At 49.7% G+C, this 18,859-nt stretch overlaps 7 protein-coding genes and 1 pseudogene across 8 annotated transcripts, besides 1 other annotated feature; 3 read left to right on the top strand and 5 right to left on the bottom strand.

Moving 5' to 3' along the window:
* Positions 1-407: 407 nt before the first annotated feature.
* On the top strand, positions 408-1,733 carry NCS57_01068800 (GFO-IDH-MocA domain-containing protein; the record flags this gene model as incomplete). The annotated part of the gene is made up of 3 exons (XM_053060426.1): positions 408-511; positions 566-699; positions 751-1,733. 3 exons carry the CDS (start codon positions 408-410, stop codon positions 1,731-1,733), a joined length of 1,221 nt encoding a protein of 406 aa, XP_052910820.1.
* A 228-nt stretch (positions 1,734-1,961) lies between these two features.
* On the bottom strand, positions 1,962-3,028 carry NCS57_01068700 (uncharacterized protein; the record flags this gene model as incomplete). The annotated part of the gene is made up of 4 exons (XM_053060425.1): positions 1,962-2,179; positions 2,225-2,696; positions 2,761-2,852; positions 2,953-3,028. 4 exons carry the CDS (start codon positions 3,026-3,028, stop codon positions 1,962-1,964), a joined length of 858 nt encoding a protein of 285 aa, XP_052910819.1.
* A 504-nt stretch (positions 3,029-3,532) lies between these two features.
* NCS57_01068600 (SnoaL-like domain-containing protein) lies at positions 3,533-3,976 on the bottom strand (the record flags this gene model as incomplete). The annotated part of the gene is made up of 1 exon (XM_053060424.1): positions 3,533-3,976. One exon carries the CDS (start codon positions 3,974-3,976, stop codon positions 3,533-3,535), a length of 444 nt encoding a protein of 147 aa, XP_052910818.1.
* Positions 3,977-4,754: 778 nt separating this feature from the next.
* NCS57_01068500 (uncharacterized protein) lies at positions 4,755-7,116 on the top strand (the record flags this gene model as incomplete). The annotated part of the gene is made up of 2 exons (XM_053060423.1): positions 4,755-5,340; positions 5,405-7,116. 2 exons carry the CDS (start codon positions 4,755-4,757, stop codon positions 7,114-7,116), a joined length of 2,298 nt encoding a protein of 765 aa, XP_052910817.1.
* A 238-nt stretch (positions 7,117-7,354) lies between these two features.
* Positions 7,355-8,892, bottom strand: NCS57_01068400 (uncharacterized protein; the record flags this gene model as incomplete). The annotated part of the gene is made up of 3 exons (XM_053060422.1): positions 7,355-7,832; positions 7,885-8,347; positions 8,400-8,892. The coding sequence occupies 3 exons, from the start codon at positions 8,890-8,892 to the stop codon at positions 7,355-7,357; spliced, it is 1,434 nt and encodes a 477-aa protein (XP_052910816.1).
* A 457-nt stretch (positions 8,893-9,349) lies between these two features.
* On the bottom strand, positions 9,350-10,435 carry NCS57_01068300 (HpcH-HpaI domain-containing protein; the record flags this gene model as incomplete). The annotated part of the gene is made up of 5 exons (XM_053060421.1): positions 9,350-9,615; positions 9,666-9,933; positions 9,982-10,007; positions 10,056-10,148; positions 10,201-10,435. The coding sequence occupies 5 exons, from the start codon at positions 10,433-10,435 to the stop codon at positions 9,350-9,352; spliced, it is 888 nt and encodes a 295-aa protein (XP_052910815.1).
* Positions 10,436-13,037: 2,602 nt separating this feature from the next.
* On the top strand, positions 13,038-16,777 carry NCS57_01068200 (uncharacterized protein; the record flags this gene model as incomplete). Its single annotated transcript, XM_053060420.1, has 3 exons — positions 13,038-13,371; positions 13,503-16,032; positions 16,081-16,777. 3 exons carry the CDS (start codon positions 13,038-13,040, stop codon positions 16,775-16,777), a joined length of 3,561 nt encoding a protein of 1,186 aa, XP_052910814.1.
* A 501-nt stretch (positions 16,778-17,278) lies between these two features.
* NCS57_01068100 lies at positions 17,279-18,486 on the bottom strand (annotated as a pseudogene). Its single transcript has 2 exons — positions 18,142-18,486; positions 17,279-18,082 (listed from the first exon to the last, which is right to left on the bottom strand).
* Positions 17,279-18,486: a sequence feature.
* Positions 18,487-18,859: the final 373 nt, after the last annotated feature.

The following is an 18,859-nucleotide window of genomic DNA, read 5'->3' as shown; positions in this document are numbered from 1 at the left end:
GATACTAGGCCGTATTAGGAGAATGCTAATTACGTTCAATCGTAGATACACTATTCCCTCCTGGGAAAATGCTAATGTGATTGCTTTTATGAAAGAGTATCAGACAAGGAGGGGATTATGTGTCAGGGCAATGATGTGAAGGTGTAGTAAATAAGTATGACGGCGTTAAGAACCTATTAATTCCATTACTTATTTATTACTACTTAATAGACTCTTTGGTCATTTCTCTTCCTCCCGTCAGGTCCGCTCCATCTCCCACATTGTGTTTACTCTGGTGGTTCTGTTATATACACGGAGCTCTTCCTTCCCAACAGTGCCACATTAATGCTAGCCTATGTCAACCAGTAAGTGAACCCTTGATGCTGAAAAGTAGCCGATGGATACTGATACCTCTTTAGATTGACCGCATGGCATCCATCATCAGCCGACTCGTGGGAGCCTTCTACCCAACAGTTGTACCTAAACGTGACGATGCTATCAAATTAGGCATTCTGGGTGCTGCAAACGTTGCGTAAGGAAAACCTGTCTCGGATCAAACCTAAGATAAAAGGCTAACAGAAATCAGCCACATGTCTCTGTTGACTCCCGCCAAGTCACACCCCGAGATTGTTATCCAGGCTGTAGCGGCCCGTGACCGCAAGAGGGCCGAAGAGTACGCCAAAGCAAACGGTATCCCAGAGGTCAAAGGTTCATATCAAGGTGTGTTTTGAAACAATTCCTCCCCGTGACCCGGTTTGATGCTTTGACTAGAGATGCTCGACGACAAGAACATTGACGCCATCTACATCCCTCTCCCCACTTCGTTCCACTACGAGTGGGCTGTTCGCTGCATCAAGGCTGGCAAGCACGTACTCGTTGAGAAGCCATGCGTATCCAACGCCTATGAAGCCGAGAAACTCTTTAACCTACCCGAGCTCTCTCAACCTAATGCCCCTGTCATCCTCGAAGCCTTTCACACCCTGTTCTACCCCTCATGGCAGTACTTCTTGTCATTCGTCAATTCTGATGAGATTGAACACATTCACTCACAGTCGATGCTTCCGTGGTACTTTACAAGCAAGGACGGCATCATCTTTGACTACAACCTCTCCGGCGGTGCAATGATCTGCATGGGAACCTACAACTTTGCTGCAATCCGTCAACTTTTTAGAGCTGAGCCAATTGAGTGCTTGAGTTGTGAGACGCAGACGTTCCCAGGAGAAGGACGCGAGAAGTGCGACATTGCCTTCAAGGCAAAGTTTCGCTTTCCCAACGGAGCTATCGCCGACACTGAGAGTACGGTTCGTGGTGGCAGCATTTGGACTCCTTCAAGTGTGACCGTCACGAACAAGGAAGCCATTGTCCCTGACAAGTCTCTCCCAAGCGGACACGAAAAGGTCCTGAAACGGGAGCTGACACTCTATGGGTTCCTCAACGGCATCGTCTGGCATCGCATCGACATTAAGGACAGGTATACCATCCGATCCAACGGAAAGGTACTCAAGACATGTGAAGAGAAGGAATCTCACAAAGCATACACCTTCAAAGAAGCGGGTGGCAACTTTGCCAACTTTCCAGGGGAGCACACTTGGATCTCGTACCGACACATGCTTGAGCAGTTTGTCAACAAGGTCAAGGGCCGTGAGACACAGACTTGGGTGTCTGGAGAGGATTCGATTGGACACATGAGGATGATTGACATGGCCTACGAGAAGAGCGGATTGGGCATCCGGCCTACTCGGAAGTACGAGTAGACGAGTTGTATCAATTTGGGTATATCACTTTCACTTCCACAATTTTAATTAATGTGCTTCTTTGGCTTGACTGTACTTCGCATGGGCATTGTTAATCCCCTATTGACTAGTATTGCAAGATGACCATTTCACAAGTTTGTAAAAGCATCGTTGATTGTCCACCCATATCTTCTCATAACCGTACTTGCTTAAATTTAACACTTCTTAGTTGATAAACCTAAGAAGGTGCTAATATGTCGCAGGGGTAACGCTTAGGCGTCCACCATCTGTAATAACACAGTTGCCGCTGCAGTAAGCTCCCGCCCGGGAGGCTAAGTATAGCAACGGCCCCATGATGTCTTCTGGTCGCCCGGCTCGCTCGGCCGGGATTTGGTCCAGAGGAAATGCTCCCTCGGCAGTTGGATCATCGCCCTTGATCAAGCTCTCTGTAAGATCTGTCGGAAATACTGTAACTGTTAGACCTGCCTCTTGAGATGTGAAAGATTGCTTACAGCCCGGGCAGAGAACGTTTGCCCGAATTCTGTACGGTACTAGATAAGTGGCTAGAATCTTCATCATCAGAGTTGTAGCGCCCTTGCTGGTACCGTACGCAAAACCAGCAGTAATCTTTCTGTTGAAGCTTCCGATGCTACTGGTGGCAATAACTTGACTCCTGCCACCCTGGTAGTCGGACTTCTTGTTACCCTCATCCAGCAACCCGAGGAAGGCAATGGTTGTGTAAAACACGGCGGTGCAGTTTACATGGTAGGTGTTCGTGAAGTCCTCCATTGGGATGTCGAAGAGAGTCTCTTGGAGTTGAGCAATGCTTGCCCCTGGAGGCACGTTGCCAGAAGGACCAGAGATGCCAGAGTTGGCGACAAGCAGATTGATATATCCAACATCTTTCTCGATGAATGCTACAGCAGCTTTGAGGTTGTCTCGACTCGTCACGTCGCACTGGACTGGGATGACATTGTCAAGACCCTAACACGCATTAGCAAGTTTATACTCCTCAGCGAACAGGGAGTAGACTTGCGATCTCTTTTACCGCGTTTTCCAATACTTCCTTTCTCCTCCCGATGATGTAGACCTTTTTTGCACCGTTTTCAGCCAGCGCACGAGTCATGAAGAGTCCGAGTCCTGGGGAAGTTTAGTCTTGAAACACTCGAAGAAATCGAGCCTGTAATGACCACATTGAAGGAATGACTGATTCATGTTATAGAGAGAAAATTTGACGTACCACTGCCTCCGCCTGTCACCACGGCCACAATGCCACTGACATCGAAGAGGTTGGTTGATGAAGTGGGTTGACTCATTGTTGATGGTAGAGCGGCTTGGAGATTGAGGGGAAGCGGTGTTCGAGATCAACACAAGTGACAATAAAGACAAGGATACCTGGTATTTTTCATAATAGTATGTCTATATATCTGCACAGTGGGATCGCGGTAAACTGCCTTATCAGATGGTTCCGTGGTGGAGGAGTGGGGCATGATTGTCTGGATGGTGGATTAGGAAGGCCAAGACTGGACATGCTAAACTCGGGATGAATGGCATCTATCGGCATAATTATCCGGTTCAGATACGGGTTGCCCGATGAGAGAGTGGCGACGGATCATGGTATTGTCTATGTTGTGGCCAAGTCCAAGCTGAAGAGTCGCCGTGAGCGCAACAGATCATCCTGCATGTGCCCTTTGGTAGGTGGCTGAACTACTTAGAACATGGCGAGACGAATAACATGTGTTGTCCTATTATCCCCTCCATTGAAGCAAGGCATATCTGGATTCATAGAGTTTGGTTGCAACCTAGATACTTGATTGCATCTACTGCCTGTGCCCAATAGCCCGGTTCAACTCGTACACATCCCAATAGAATGGTTGGATGGACGTAATGACCCCAGCCTCCAGATCAACCTTGATAACCTGGCACAACGGAAAATGCAACTTTTCGCCCGTCTTCCTGACCCTCAAGTGCAAGTTTCCAAGCGAAATAATCCGTTCTGACCCCTCCCTCTCAAAGATCTCGGGGTTCTGCACGTCGACGACGTCAAAGTAGTTGGCCATGCTCTTGGCCCAGTCCAGAAAACCCTGGGGTCCTTTGAAGGTTCCCGCGTAGGGAAGACCGGATGATTGCTCGAGGTGGACGTCTGGCGATAGTGTGGCAGCCATGCCTGCAAAGTCTCGTTCTTCGGGTGGGGCAGACATGTAGATGCGTTCTGCTGCGTAGAAGGATTCGAGGATTGACCGTGCTGTGTGTTGAGTAGACATTTTGGGTTATGCTTTGCTTATTTGTCGATGATGGAGGTCAATAATGAAATGAGAAGTCTGACAACGAAGGAAGTTTAAATTATGCCCGAGAACTTTAAGTAGGTAGTTTGACGGGTGTTTATAACGTTGAATGTAATGCAAAGAATTTGTCATCATCATTCCACTATCATTTCAAATCTTTCTCTGAATACCTCTAAGGGGTTATCGGAGCGACATATTTGTGCTCCGGCGGAGTTTCCGTCATGAGTTCCTAATGCGGCAATTTGACACCGGAGTCCTCGGAGTTGACCTACAACGACAAGCATCTTTGATTAATCATAGTAGTAGAAATTGAGAAACGAAGAAACACATAGACTGTATCTGGACAATTATTACCTTTATAATCTTTAGTATTACTTACTACTGGAATAACGACGGATGGGAAAGAAAAGTCTGTTGAAGTATGCCAACGAGTCTGCTCGTCTTAATGCTTCAAGCCTCGAAAGCCAAGATGCCATAATGCGTTAGCACGTCCTTGAAAGTTCCTCTCATATACAGTGAAGAATAATGGTAGAGAAGGACGTAGTGTTTGAATGCAAGGCAGGCAGTGAAACCAGAGGAGGCGTCCCTTAACGCTGTTCATTGGCTAACTGTTATGCAGTCATCCAACATAGCCTGTCCCAGGGCAGACGATCTGCAGGAGCTGAAAATCCCGTCAAAAGCGCTCAGCTCTGATTCTTCCCCTCTCATCTCGAGTCGTGAAATATCTCGTGCTCTAGACAGACTTGATCCGGAAGACATGGCTCAAGACACAGACGACAGACCCAAGAACCCTCTTCTCTGCGAAAAGTGCCAGATATGGGATAGTATCGACTCTTACGCCGAATGGTGGCCTTATCCAGAGGGGTTTGATTTCCCCCAAAACGTGGCAGAAAGCGTCCAGTGCATGATTTGCAAAGCGGCCATTACAGCAATCGCCGCTCGAGTCTCGCAGATGAGCATTCCTCAAACCTCACAGGTTCTCTTTCGCAACAATGGGCCGTACTTTCTGGATCACGATACTGGGGATCCATCGGATTCCATCTCGCATCGTATCGACACATCGGATCCATCTGAGAGCATCGTTCGCCTTCTCATGGGCTTGGTAGTCAAGATAGAACCGGCGGCCCCAACAGTGCCCACCACAGCTCAAGATGGGCCGGCAGAGTTCGAAATGACGCCTCAGTTCTGTCTGCGGTATGGACACAACGGCCCACAGTCCTATCTGAAGAGCGTGGAGCCATGGGAAGTCCCCCTGTTTGATGTTTCACTGTTGAAACAGTGGCTTCAAGGCTGTGCAAAGATTCATGGAGCAGAGTGCAGAAGGAACATCCAAACCCAGCTCGGTCAGTAGCTCCCTTATAGCGTGACAGAAAAAGCCCATTGAATTCTCAACTGACATGATGATAGATGAATTGCCTCGAGGGTTCAGAGTCATCAACTTGAATACAATGAATGTGGAAGTAGCGACATCGGCATTGACATATGTGGCACTGAGCTATCGGTGGCCGCCGGAAAAGGACTCTGAACGTGTGCAGCTTGAAAAAGGCAATTGTGAGACTCTGGAGAAACCAGGTGGTCTCGCGAAGATTGCTTTGCCGCCTATAATTACGGACACGATGTTGCTATGCAAGCAGCTTGGCGAGGACTATCTCTGGATCGACCGGTTCTGCATCATCCAGGACGACGCGGATTCGAAGCACGGCCAGATACGCGGCATGGATAGGATCTATCGATGTGCAAACTTTACCATCATGGCGGCTCTCAGTGGACAGGAAGCATGGGGACTTCCGGGCCTCGTCGGCCGACCGAGGGTCTCATCGGTGTACAAGCCAGCTCGTGAACTCGAAGGAGAATTGAGAGAAATCAAGCCAAGAGGGCTGTCTGCTGCTGAAACTTCAATCTGGAACACCAGAGGATGGACCTTTCAAGAAAGAGTCTTGTCCACCCGTCGTCTCTATATCACTGAGCATCAGGCCCTATTCGAGTGTTGCTTGGGATGTGCAAGTGAGGACCTTGCGCATTATCCTCCACACCAAAGGGCCAACATGGGCTTATCAGTCAGCAAGGACAAGGCTCCGGAGGATGAGTTCAGGGAACTTCCTGGGTTCTACAGATGGCCTGGCATCGGCAGAGGCGTCAACTACCACATCACAGACAACACGTCTCTACAAGACTACCTTGACTGGGTGGCAAACTACACTTCGCGACAGCTCTCTTTCGGCTCTGATGTCTTGAATGCTTTTTCCGGCATTGGGAACATTCTTGGTCAAGTGTTAGGATCTCGTCTCATCTTTTGTCTCCCGGAAAAGTTTCTCGTGCAGGCTCTTATGTGGACTGCCTCTGACAACATCGAGATGAGAACCGGTATGCCTGCGGATCTTCCAAGCTGGAGCTGGGCAAGCTCCCCCAGTAAGGTGGACTACGAATGGATAACAGAAGACAAGGAAGATTGTCTTCGTGTCATCAGTCTTGTTTACTTTTACCTTCAAGATGCCAAGGAAGGTCTTCGGAAGGTCAAGACACAGGAGTGGTGGGTGGAGGCAGAAATGGCTATCGAGGACTTCAGAAACAGAGACGATGTACCGCCTGTCGAAAATATCAGCAAAAAGTACCTCCCGGGCCATCAGAGAACAAGCTTGACGTGGCGAGAGTGCCCTCACAATCCGTGGCAGACACTACTTCACACCACATTGGACCCAGAGGCTTGCAAAGTCGCTTCTGGTCTCCCTGGCTCTTTGGTGTTCAACACCACCGTGGCTAGAGTGATGCTGGGCCGACAATCTTACACTACTTCTCGAGGGGAATTGGTAGAACAGATGCTGGTTCTGGATTCCAACGGGGAGCAAATAGGCATGATCAAGGGCGCGTTGCCTCAGAGTCAGAAGCTCATAGAGGAGAAGCAAGAGATCATTGTCATATGCGGCGCTTTAGCGGGCTCGTCCGCTCGTAAGATGTCTGCTAAGTACTTCCGCGACTTTGATCAGTGGCAGTTGCATGTCATGTTGGTGGAGAGAAATGGGCCAAGTCCGTGTGTTGTTCGCCGGGTGGGAGTTGGCTATGTGGGTGCACATAAATGGAAGGGTTGTGCTCCGGCGTGGGAGACGGTTGTGCTTTGCTGAGGAGCTACGCCCTGGGTTTTGGGATGAACAAATGTGTGTGCGTGGACTGATGAACAAATAAAGCTGCTGCTTTGGGCATCTTAGAATGATACTGTCTGGAAACTGGTGATTTAAAGTGTTTATAAGTAGTTGATCGGGTTGCTGTTACAGGGTTGCTTGAGAAACCCACTGCCAAAGCCACGAGTTACTGTTGAAATCCCTTCTAGATCAGTATCATCAACCTACAACTTCAAATCCATCAACTGGTTCGCCACTTTTTCTCCCACGTAGGAAAGAAGGGACTTTCATCCAACGTCCTTGGCTCCCAGTCACTCGGGATTAACCCCTTCTCGATCTGAAGACGCTCATACATCTCCAACGTGGGTTTAGTGACATGCTCCACATGCCGCGTCGCCTTATGTTCCATCAGGTTCTCTTTCCCGTCGTTCAAGATCTTAAGCATCAGGGACGGTATATACGGTTCATCCTCGAATTCTGTGATTGGCGTGAATAGAACTTTGAAGTTGAAGACGACGGCGCCGGAGAGGGGAAGACGACGTAGTGTCTGCCAGTCGGTTCGCAAAAAGATGTCATCGGGCTTTAGTGAGGGGTTGGGTGCGTCGCGGTACTTGAGGCTGGCCTTGCTTGGATCGCCTGGTAGATAGAGCGGTTGGCCTTGAGAGAGGCCCCATGAACCTCTTTGTATGGGATTGGATGTTGGCATCTTGCTGAAGAACCTGAGTTAATTTGTTAATACTAAGCGTCAAGCTGAGATGCCAGGATACTTACCGGTTCATGCTAAATCCCATCTTTTCCTTGTATTCGGGAACCGGTCTGTGGATAACATCAAGGTCTTGATTCATCTTCCTCCCTAGGTTCCAGCCAATGGAGGAGCAAATGATGCCAGCTCTAAAGACATAATGACCTGTCTTTTCATCCTTTAACATGATTGCAAAGTCCTCGGGCACATTGTCACGAAGAATGTGGAGAGGTTCGTGCTCCTTGAGGTTATGCTTTGTCCCAAGAATATGGTTGACCAAGGTGGTGCCAATGAGTTGGAACTGATTCGGATAACGCGTGCATATGAATTGAATCACCATCTCCATTAGCTCTTTGCAGGCAAGCTCGGAGCCAGGTAACGCCTGTATGACTTCCTTGCCATGTTTTGCGCAGACCTCTTGGCGTTGACGCATTCGCTCTCGGTATGTGCTTTCCAGTTCGATCCAGAAGTCGGGGTCCATCTTCTTGAAGGCTGCATAAAGTCTCAGTTGGTTGAAGGCCACTTCACTTGATACTGTACATACCCATAGTTTGGTGGTAAACCCATCTCAAAGGTCGGTACGGCCGTGGAACAGCTTTATCCACGTTGAAGTTTGGAAGAGGGGACGGTAGGGGAACGCCAGATAGCTTCGCATAGTCTGGGAAATCCCCCAAAGAAAGGACTTCTCTAACTGAGAAGCCGCTAAAGATGTAGCTTGAAAGGTTGGCAAGTCTGTAGTCCTTACCTATCTCTAGGATGTGCTTGCTGCCAGATGTTAAATCTGCGGTCGCGTCATTGGGAAAGGCTGCAGCTCGCTGTGAAGGAGGGAAAACGTTTGTGTAGCCCAAGTCCGAGGCACCCTTTTTCGTTGTTCCCACTGCGAAGCCATGACGTTGTAGTTGAGAATAGTCAACATGACGCAGTTTGTCACGTCGCAGTCGAGCTTGAATGACACCAAAAAGAACCAGGGCAACAGCTCCGAAGGCCAACAGGACAAGGCTTGTATCAAGATGGAGGATGTCGACCTGAAAGCGCATGTTGAATATTGGCCAGGTCGAAAATAGGCTATACTTGGAGGAAAACCTAGATAAACAACCCTCTGGTTTAAGTAGGTAGATCCTTATCTACTTCGGATAATGAAGCATGATCAGATGATGAGCTGGGCTGCGGGGTGCATGTGTAGATAACGCTTTGGAGTAAGCCGCTGTGTTTACCACGGTCTCGGAAGCTGAAGCCGATGCAGACCGTCAGAGTGATCTTAGCCAGATTTGGTTAATTTTGGAGAGCAGAAGAATGCATTGCGATATCGCTAGGAAGATCCGAGATCTCTGAACCAAGTCGGGACGGCTCTTAAAAGAGAAAATTTGATAGGCTCGCATCGCTTGTCGGAACACTTTTTCTCCCTGTATTGTAGGCAGCATCTCTCTCTTGCCCAAAACGTCCTATTGGAGGGATATCGATCTAAATACTGCCATACATCTCGGGGCCTTTGCCTCAGTATGAAACCCCCTTGTCGGGTTTAGCTGTAGCACTCGCAACGCTCAAATGTCCTCTCACAACATCATCCAGAGAGGTGTGGTCTGTTGCGACGCTGATCATGTCGAACCCTTGATCAGCAAAGGCTTTGGCCTGCTGACCTCCCGACGTATAGATGCCACACTTTTTGCCGTGTTTATGACTGGCTGCGAGGACCTTTGCAATTGCATCTTTCAATTGGGGTGCCATCTCGCTGCTAACAATGGGATGACCGATGTTGTTTCCTACACGTGTTAGTTTCAATGAATGGCTCTGGGGGATTTGGGAGGCTTACCGAGGTCGAATGGGCCAATGAAAAGGACGTCGACACCATCTACGGCCGCAATCTCGTCGATAGCCTCTAATGCCTCCTTGGTCTCGATCTGAACAATAACTAACGTGGCATCGTTGGCTTGATGCAGATATTCGATAAAGTTTGGAGATGGGTTGAACCGCTGCTGAGCGTAGGGAGATCCGAAGCCTCGTCGACCCTGGGGTGGGAACTTGGCGGCCTTTACGACTCTCTTGACCTCTTCCACGGTTTCTATGAGAGGGATGAGGACCTGGATTTGTTAGGAGGTGCAACAATGCTGAGTTACTTGTCTGCTTACTCCGTGGGCTCCACTGTCCAAAGCTCCTGGAGGCGGTTAGCTTTCTTGTTTATCATCTGAAGAGGAGCACTGACTCTTAATCATCCATCCTTCCATGCCTGGTGGTCTAACAATAGGAGACACGCCCGCGTCGGCGATGGCTGGCACTGCCTCGTGCATTGCCCCGTCTGCAGTGTTCGTCAGCAACCCCGGAATCACGAAAGAAAAACAACTTCATACCGTCAATGTCTCCATGCTCGCAATCCACAAGAACCCAGTCAACTCCAGTCCTCGCTAATACTCGAGAAACATTAGCTCCTCGTATCATTTGCCATGCTCCGAAGGACTGTTGCCCCTTGCTCAGGGCAGTCCAAAGTCGGTTTGCAGCCTGCATTTTTGACATGTTGGAATGAAAGCGACGATCACAAATGAACTGAGATGTAATCTTTGAAGTTTCATGTAGGACGTGACTCATGGGGATTTAAGTAAGCACAAGCGGCCGGAGTTAGCATGACTCTCTCCGAGATGCGGAGCTTGGCAACTTGAAGATCAAGCTACTTAGGTTGTTTTTCGCGCCCTATGCAGGTGATAGCGTCACGACCGGCCATCAGATCGGAAGCCTAGTCCGCTCCCTAGACAACTCATTGTAGACAACTCATTGCCGGCTATTTAGGAACTTGGCCTATCGGATGAAATGCGCTTCAGTTGCAGAAGGGGTAGCCAAAGTCATGAAGCACCCTCCACCATCGACAGCCTCTTTAGGCTGATTATCTTAAGGTCAGCAAATCCCCATTGGCTGCGCATCATTTTCCGGATTCTAGTCTACTCCGAACTCCGGCTTACACCGAACCCCAGCTTACTCCGAAATACGCGAACAGTTGCGTGTTGATCAAAGCAGTGATAAGGCTGGCATTGCGGATGTGCTCATGAGACCTGTAGCATACTATCATGGAGTTCTGACAAGACCTGCATTCCGCATAGCGACGGTTCTCAAAATCAATCCACAAAAGACGCAAGATAGCTCCAACGATACATTCCCCTGCTGAAGGCCGCAAGTCGTAAACTGACGGCTCGTATACGTGACCAGGAATCTCTCCAAGGTATTGACTCAGCTCGGACAGCTCTGCACCGTTAAAGACTCCTCCAAAGAAGGCGTTCATCAGTGGCACGAACGATTTAACGAGACGAAGCTCATCTAGGTCGCAGAGGAAGGGAGCCTTGAGGACATGATGCGATGCATGCGAGGCGGAGAACATCTCTGCTTTTTATATTTGGTAAGGTAGCATTACTCGACGCAGCCAAGAATAGGCGACTAAGTATCGTTAAGGAGGGCGCAGACCATACGTGAAGGATTCGACTGGCAGGGCTCGCCAAAGGCTCTTGAGGTGGGTTAAAATTGCAGTGAAGGCGGAGCCCCACTAAAACTCACCAAAATCTCAGCATTTAAAGAGAGAAAAAAAAAAGGAAAAAAAAAAAGAAGAAAAAAAGAGAAATTAATAAGTATCATAAATAGAAAATACTATATACGAGCTTACTGCATATTTTTTGATAGACTTTTGGTGTGTTTAGTTGAGATTCTATAGCCATGTGAATTTTGGTGGCGCTAACTAAACCGACAAACTTACAGGGGATCAATTGTATCCTTGCCTGGGCTGAGGCCGCCACATGTCTCATTGCACCCATTTGGTGTGCTATCTAGAATGAAAACCAGGCAATTCTGAGAAGGAGGCCGAATCCATCTGGACACAGTCGCGGAAGTCTGCAGAGTAATCGTCCGGATTCCAGTTAACTAAGACCTTTCGCATGTGGAATGGAACCCCCGATCGAGGTCCACGCATCAACCAAAGCCATAACGCTGCGTCTACCGAATCCAAGAGCTGTGACACTAATCGCTTGGATTCAATGCGTTTGTTGAAATACAGGATCAGCCCTCTGATTCGGTGATACCTGACTGATGCGCACATCAAAACTGAAGCATCGCTGGAGACTATGTCTCAAATGCACCTGACCTATCCACGTTGGATGAGCCATCAAGGCCTTCTGGCGAATAATCATGGAAGAAACAGTTGAACTAAGAACAAAGACTACATTGTTTCTTTCAAGGGGGTTTTAATCTACAAGATCGAGACATACAACAAAAGTAGTTCGAGCAAGGCATGCCGCAAACGAGTCCAAGGAAGAGGTGCTCAGATAATGTAGGTGATTTGAAGGCTACAGAGATCCGACGACACATACAAAATGTTTCCTTCGGGAGAGCAGACCGAGACGTACACCCGGGACTGTTTCGACGGTGTGCTCATAAATTGCTGCTCCACTCGGTGCTTGAGGCGGATGACTGGTACTTGGTGCTGTGCTTACAAGCTTCCAATATTGATGATGGAATATAGGTATTGGCGGAGGCCAAAAAACCGTTTATTGGTCATTCAAAGTAGAAGAATGGATGATATAAATTGGTTGGTGAGGCTTTGTCAGCGGGAGACTGTATGAATCGGGTAAAGGTGTGGAATTTGCTCCAGTTGAGATTGTTTAGCCGCTATTACCAGGCGAAGTCTGACGGAAGAATTGCTTACGCCAAACTCTCTTTCTAATAACAGCTAGTCGGACTTTGAACTCAGAGTTTGGATGGTGGCTTGGCGTTTTCATCATCACGTCTGCCTGCCTGTATGTTGTCATGCCTGTGCTACTCCAGATACTCGTTCTCACGGTCATTATCTCCAGTAGTATCCCTCGTATTGGAGTATTAGAGATTTTCAAGGACCTTCAGTTGACAGATCTCGAACCCGGATGGATCCGAGCCTGCCACACCCGGCCGAGAGATCCAGGGACTTGGTGCCCAACCCCAGGATCGCCTGTGTTCTGGACCATGGATAAGACTATTCTAGAAACGTTTTAGACGCAAAGACGTTCTTACGACGGTGTCGGACGGTGTAATTTTAAACCAAGTACCGAGACAGGGGGTGACGCAATTGGGCTCAATTTCACGGGCGCCCGCGGAAAACGGTGATGACACTACTTTTCTACCCACGGCCTTGCCCAACACCTTTTCAACACCACAAGGATATGCACCGGCAGACACAATGTCGAGCTCCTCAGAGCTGCAGCGCGACAGAGAGGCTCAGGGCTACCTCCAGAGCTGGCAGATAGCCCAGGGCTCGTCGCTAAAGGTCGCTCGCAACCTCGACAACATCGTGGCCTCGCACCCTGAAGCGGCGGGGGAATTGCCGGGCCACACGCCTCAAGCCTCGTCCGACAAGGCCCTCAGCGCATTCGCTCAGCTGGCGGTCCTGCGACTGAATGCGCAGAACGTTCTGATATCGCTTATCGATGCCTCTACGCAGACTGTCCTCGCCGAGGCGACGCGCAACCTCAGCCTGGGGGATCTGGATGGCGGTGCCAAGAATGACTTGTTTCGTACGTAGACTCCCCAGGACAGCCTGGCAGTCGCCTTTTGAGCGCTGCGAGTAATCCCGGCCCTTCCGCCTCATAGCAAGACCCTACAGTCACTAGGACCTAGATCAACATGCTGACCGGACTCCAATCAGTCGGAACCTCTGTCTTCTCGCGCAGCATAGGACCCTGTGAGCACGTCCTGACCGAGACTTGCACCGCCCGCAACCCCGATGGCGAGATGTACACGACGGCCGGTATGATCGTCCCCGACTGTCGACTCGATCCCCGCTTCCAGATGCGACCGTTTGTACAGGCCGACGATGGTCTAAGATTTTACGCCGGAGTGCCAATATTTTCGAGAAAGGGACACAAGATTGGCACCTACGCCGTGTGTAGTGACGAACCTCGCGATGGACTATCGATCGATGATCTGCAATTTATACAGAATGTGGCCCAGGCTGTCATGGAGCATTTGGAATGGGCGCGCGATCGTGTCGATCGGTTCAAAGGAGAGCGGATTGTGCGAGGATTGGCCTGTTTTATCGAGGGCTGCTCTGGTGATGATCCGACCTGCGCCAAGGACGATCAAGCGACGGGCCCTTCTGTAGTTCGACCGCCAGCGATATCTATCACGTCACCGAGACGGCCGCTTCTGAGGAGGATTTCTTCCACCAAGATTGATGCTGGATGTCCTTCACCTGGAGGCCAGCAGAAACGAGACCGGCTTACAAGGATGTTTTTCAGGGCTGCAGACACTCTAAGGAGCTCAACGCTAGCTGATGGTGTTGTCATCTTTGGCGCGACAGCTTCCAGCGCCAGACAGAGGTGTCGCGGTGGTAAAACAAACGGCCTCTTGTCCGATGAAGATGATCAATCTCCACATATCACCTCTGGCTCTGACGGGTTTGGCATCGATAGTTCTGACTCCGACACATCGCCAGCTGCCAGACCGTGCAAGATACTCTCGTACTCACTTGCCGACGAGAAGGTGCACGCCGAGATTGAGAAGGGACCAGCCCTCTCACTTGGGACTCTAGAAAAGTACTTTTCCCTGTTCCCCAAGGGAAAGACATTTTCTTTTACCGACGAGGGTCTTGGAATTTCTTCAGACGATGATAGTGCAAGTGATCGAGAGCCGACGGCCAGCTCAGAAAACCCGGGCGAAAGAGGCAAACGACGACGAGGGGCAAAGATGGACCACAAAGAGCTCCTCAAGAAGATACCCGGGGCCAAGTCAGTCGTATTCTTGCCTCTTTTCGACCACGTGGAAGACAAACTCGCCGGAGGTTGTTTTCTGTGGACTTCTGTCACTGGGCAGATGATGAATCTCGACCAGGATCTCTCGTACCTGCGTGCTTTTGGCAACAGCGTCATGAGCGAAGTCGGAAGAATCAACACCCAGAAGAACGAAGCCGCAAAGACGACGTTTATTGCAAGCATGAGTCACGAGCTGCGAAGTCCACTCCACGGAATTCTCGGTGCTGCCGAGTTTCTAAAAGACACCATCACGGATTCTTACCAAGCTGGTCTGGTCAACTCTGTCTTGACGTGCGGAAAGACTCTGCTCGACACGTTGAACCATGTTTTAGATTACAGCAAGATCAACACGCTTGGTCGTTCACAGATGAGAAGAGGCGGCAAACACAGCAGACTTATCAGTCTCTCCTCCGGCTCGCTGGAGAGTTTGAACATGTCCGCCGCTGTGGACCTCTCGGTTCTGGTCGAGGAAGTGGTGAATGCCATTGCAACTGGTCACACTTTCAAGAGGCTTCCGGGGATTTATTCACCGACTGCAGAGGAACCCACGCTAGTTGATCCACAGACTCTTAAGCATCTCCACCCTTCAGACGACAATGGCAGCCCGGTTTCTGTCTTGTTGGATATTTGCCCGCGGACCTCTTGGATGGTCAGCACTCAACCGGGTGCTCTCCGCAGAGTCATCATGAATCTGTTTGGCAATGCCTTGAAGTACACGTCTTCCGGATTCATTCTCGTCTCCCTTCGGGGTCAAGAGACGGCAGAGAAGTCCAAAATCGACGTCGTGATAAAAGTGATGGATACCGGAAAAGGCATGTCAGAAGAGTTTCAGCAAAACCGCCTCTTCGTCCCGTTCAGTCAAGAAGACTCGTTCCAACCTGGTACTGGACTGGGATTGAGCATCGTCAAGCAAATCGTCGACTCACTCAAGGGAACCCTCGAAGTCAAATCGCAGCAGCACAAAGGCACTGAAGTCGACGTTCGTCTTCGTCTCATTCCGGCCCCTCCAAATTCATCACGGAATCAGGACGAAACGGTGCGTGGTATCGTTGACAAGACGAGAGGACGACGTCTAGTTCTCCTGGGCAGCGGTGAACGTAACTTGTCCCCCTCCATGGCGCTACAAATCCGAATGCGAAACGAGACTCTCATCGAGACCTGCACCAACTGGTTCGAGATGGAGGTTGTGAAAGAAGAGGATGCCGATGTCGATGCCTCGAAAGCCGATATTTATCTGTACTGCGAACCACCTTCCATCCAAACCTTGAAAGATCGCTTCCAGAGTCCAAATTCTATCCCGTCTCGGAATAGAAAGATTCCCATCGCGATTGTCTGCGCAGGGGAAGAGGAAGCAGCTCAAATAGCGAGGACACAAACCAAGGCTTTGGCTGAACTATCCAAAATCATTGAAGTTGTCCCACAACCGTAAGTCACCTGGAAAACTGATTAGAGTTGTAACTCACATGTGTCTAGATGTGGACCACGCAAGTTGGCTCAAGTCTTCAAGCGTTGCTTGCAAAGAATTGAGGAGATTGCTGAGAGCGAGAGTGCACAAGACAGTCTACCTCCACCTCAACAACCACCAATAAATGACGTCAAAGTAGAAACAGTGGAAGCAGCACCAGCGGAATCAGCCCCAGAAGACGAAGAGGACCTTACTCCAGTCCCCTCAGAAACCGCCCTGCCATTACCATCTCCGACACCTCTGGATCCAGAAACACCTTTGTTGGCAGAAGACGGCGGTCAACTGGAGCAAAACGATGAGAAGCAAGACACAGAGTCAACTACGACACATGTCTTGCTCGTCGACGACAACAAGATCAACCTCCAACTCCTCGTAATGTTTATGAAGAAATGCAAATTCACCTACGAAGAAGCCGAAAACGGCCAAGAAGCACTCGACAAATTCACTTCACGAAACCTAAACTCTAAAAAACGCTTCGACTACATCCTCATGGACATTAGCATGCCCGTGATGAACGGTATAGAAGCTACAAAGAGGATACGGCAGGTGGAGCGCGAAAATCAGATACAGCCTACGACTGTTCTTGCGTTGACGGGGTTGGCTAGCGCTGATGCTAGGAGGGATGTTTTGTCTGCGGGTGTGGATGTTTTCTTGCCAAAGCCGGTGCGGTTTGCGGAGTTGAAGAAGTTGCTTACGGAAGGGTAGGAAAAGTTAGGGGTTTGGGAGGCTTGCGGTTTAGTTTTTGGTGTATAGATATTGGAGTTGGATATTGGCATAGAATCTGGTTGGCGTAGTTAGGCTTGAATATCTCAGTCTTTTTCTCTTGTGCTTAGGCTTCTTGTCTGGAATAGATGCTCTCCAACTCGTAGTAGTTCTCTCTAGGTCCAAAGAGTGACTGGATTTCCCACTTTGGTAATTCATACGCCATTGGTGGTCGAACTGGCATAAGCGCGTTCACATAGGTTCGAAAAGGGCGGTTAGCATGGCTTTCTTTAATTGCTGTTGACGGAGGGAACTTGTTGACCGGAGTCCAGCCCCCTGTAGACCTAAAACTATAGACTTTTCTACAGTATAACCCACGTTCTATCTTGTATGGTCTATCCACTCTAAAGAAACAGGCTGGCGCAGTGAACATGTAGATGACAACACCGGAGGAAATGGTGCTCAAGCAAGGCTCTCAAGAAGGTTCAAAACACATCTCCTGCCCTACAGTTTGGTTTCCGCAGACGGGAGTGCCGGGTACAGAATGCCGTCCTGGTATGCTGTTGCAACATGTTTCCCTTCAGGACTCCAGATGAGTGTTGACATAGCTGCCCTCCCTGCTTCGTACCGTGGCCAGGAAATCTCCAATATCCACCATCCATCCCCACGAAACATGGCATCTGCAGCGTTCACATGGACGTAAAACGAGTAGCTCAGGGTCGCTGCTCGCCCAGGGCTGGATCCATAGCCAAGTTGATTGCCAAACATGATAAGACCGTTTCGATCAGCTGCAAAAGCATGGCAGACAACATGACCATTAATGTCATCTTCCGGTAAAGGAGAAAGAGGCCGATATAGGATTAGTTGTTTCTGCTCGCCACTTCCCCTGGTGGAGTTGTACTGCGTCATATCCACCTTGTGCATATCCAAGATTGGAAATGTCCCATGCCCAACGTCGGGGAATGCTCGACTGAAGACGTCTATGTCAATTTGTGGGCACGCCTCCCATTCTGTAGGAAGTTTTGAGGTGAGGATGTCATGGTAGCGTTCGCTTGGCGGGATACCCTGGGCTACTTCTGTTGTTGACGAGGGTCGACGAAAAGTGACAATGCTGGTTAAGCATGGGGCGGAAAGGGGCTTTTGACTGTCCTCGACGGAGAACGGTCCAGCCGGCGGAGCGGAGGGCTTAGTGGGCTGTCGGACATTAACAAGAAGAGTCGCGAACGATCGTCCATATTGGGTTTCAGACACCTCAAAGACGAAGGGGCGGTCGACAAGTCCGGGGCTTGTGAAGACGGCATGGATGGACTGTAGCAAGGCGAGTAAGCATGGGATCTCTCGGGAAGGTATCTAGGGCCCTTCCTCACATGTATCCCAAATGCACGATCTTTGTCTGAATTGGAATCGGCTCTTGATGCAATTGCACGAGCTGCTGCAAGAGGAGCTTGTGCATAAACCACTCCTCCAAAGGCAACTTTGGTGCCAGGTGGCCGAGGGATGGCACTGGCCTCCCATGGCAGCGCATCACCTGTCGCCCAGGGTGGCTGACGATTCATGAAGCGCAGCATGACTTCCCCGGTACCAGACTCCTGGTTTGGGAGCCTTGTAAGCTCCATGGCTTGCTGAAACGACAGCCGAGCGCATTTTTCTAGGGAGGCCATAGTGGGCGATGGAATGATGGTCAAGGGTGAGAGTGGACAGAAGTATTTGATCTGGTGCTTGTGACAATAAATCACATTTCTATTTGGGCTTACCTTGGGTGTGGATAGGCAACTTGACGAGCCTCGGCAACTCTTGTTAGTGCCGAACCCGCCGAGACCCCCTCCCAATCCATTTGCACCGCGCTAGAAAGCATTGAGCAGCAGCATATAAGGCCCAAAATGCCTCTGCATTAGCAGAAGGTATCTTCTACTCTTGCCATTGGCATAGTGGTCTATTGTGTTCCATAAAAAGAAAACATGGCAGTTGTGTGGATTACAATCACCAACCGAGTCCCTTTCTTTGCAACATGGCTGCAAACAAGGTAAGGGCAATTCTATGCGATTTGACAATCTCCAAGTCGACATTATATCCCACATCCCGTTG

This window comes from Fusarium keratoplasticum, chromosome 8 (genome assembly GCF_025433545.1).
Source record: "Fusarium keratoplasticum isolate Fu6.1 chromosome 8, whole genome shotgun sequence".
Lineage (NCBI taxonomy): Eukaryota > Fungi > Ascomycota > Sordariomycetes > Hypocreales > Nectriaceae > Fusarium > Fusarium keratoplasticum.
The sequence above is the reverse complement of the archived record's forward strand: the minus strand, read 5'-3'. Positions and strand labels throughout refer to the sequence as shown.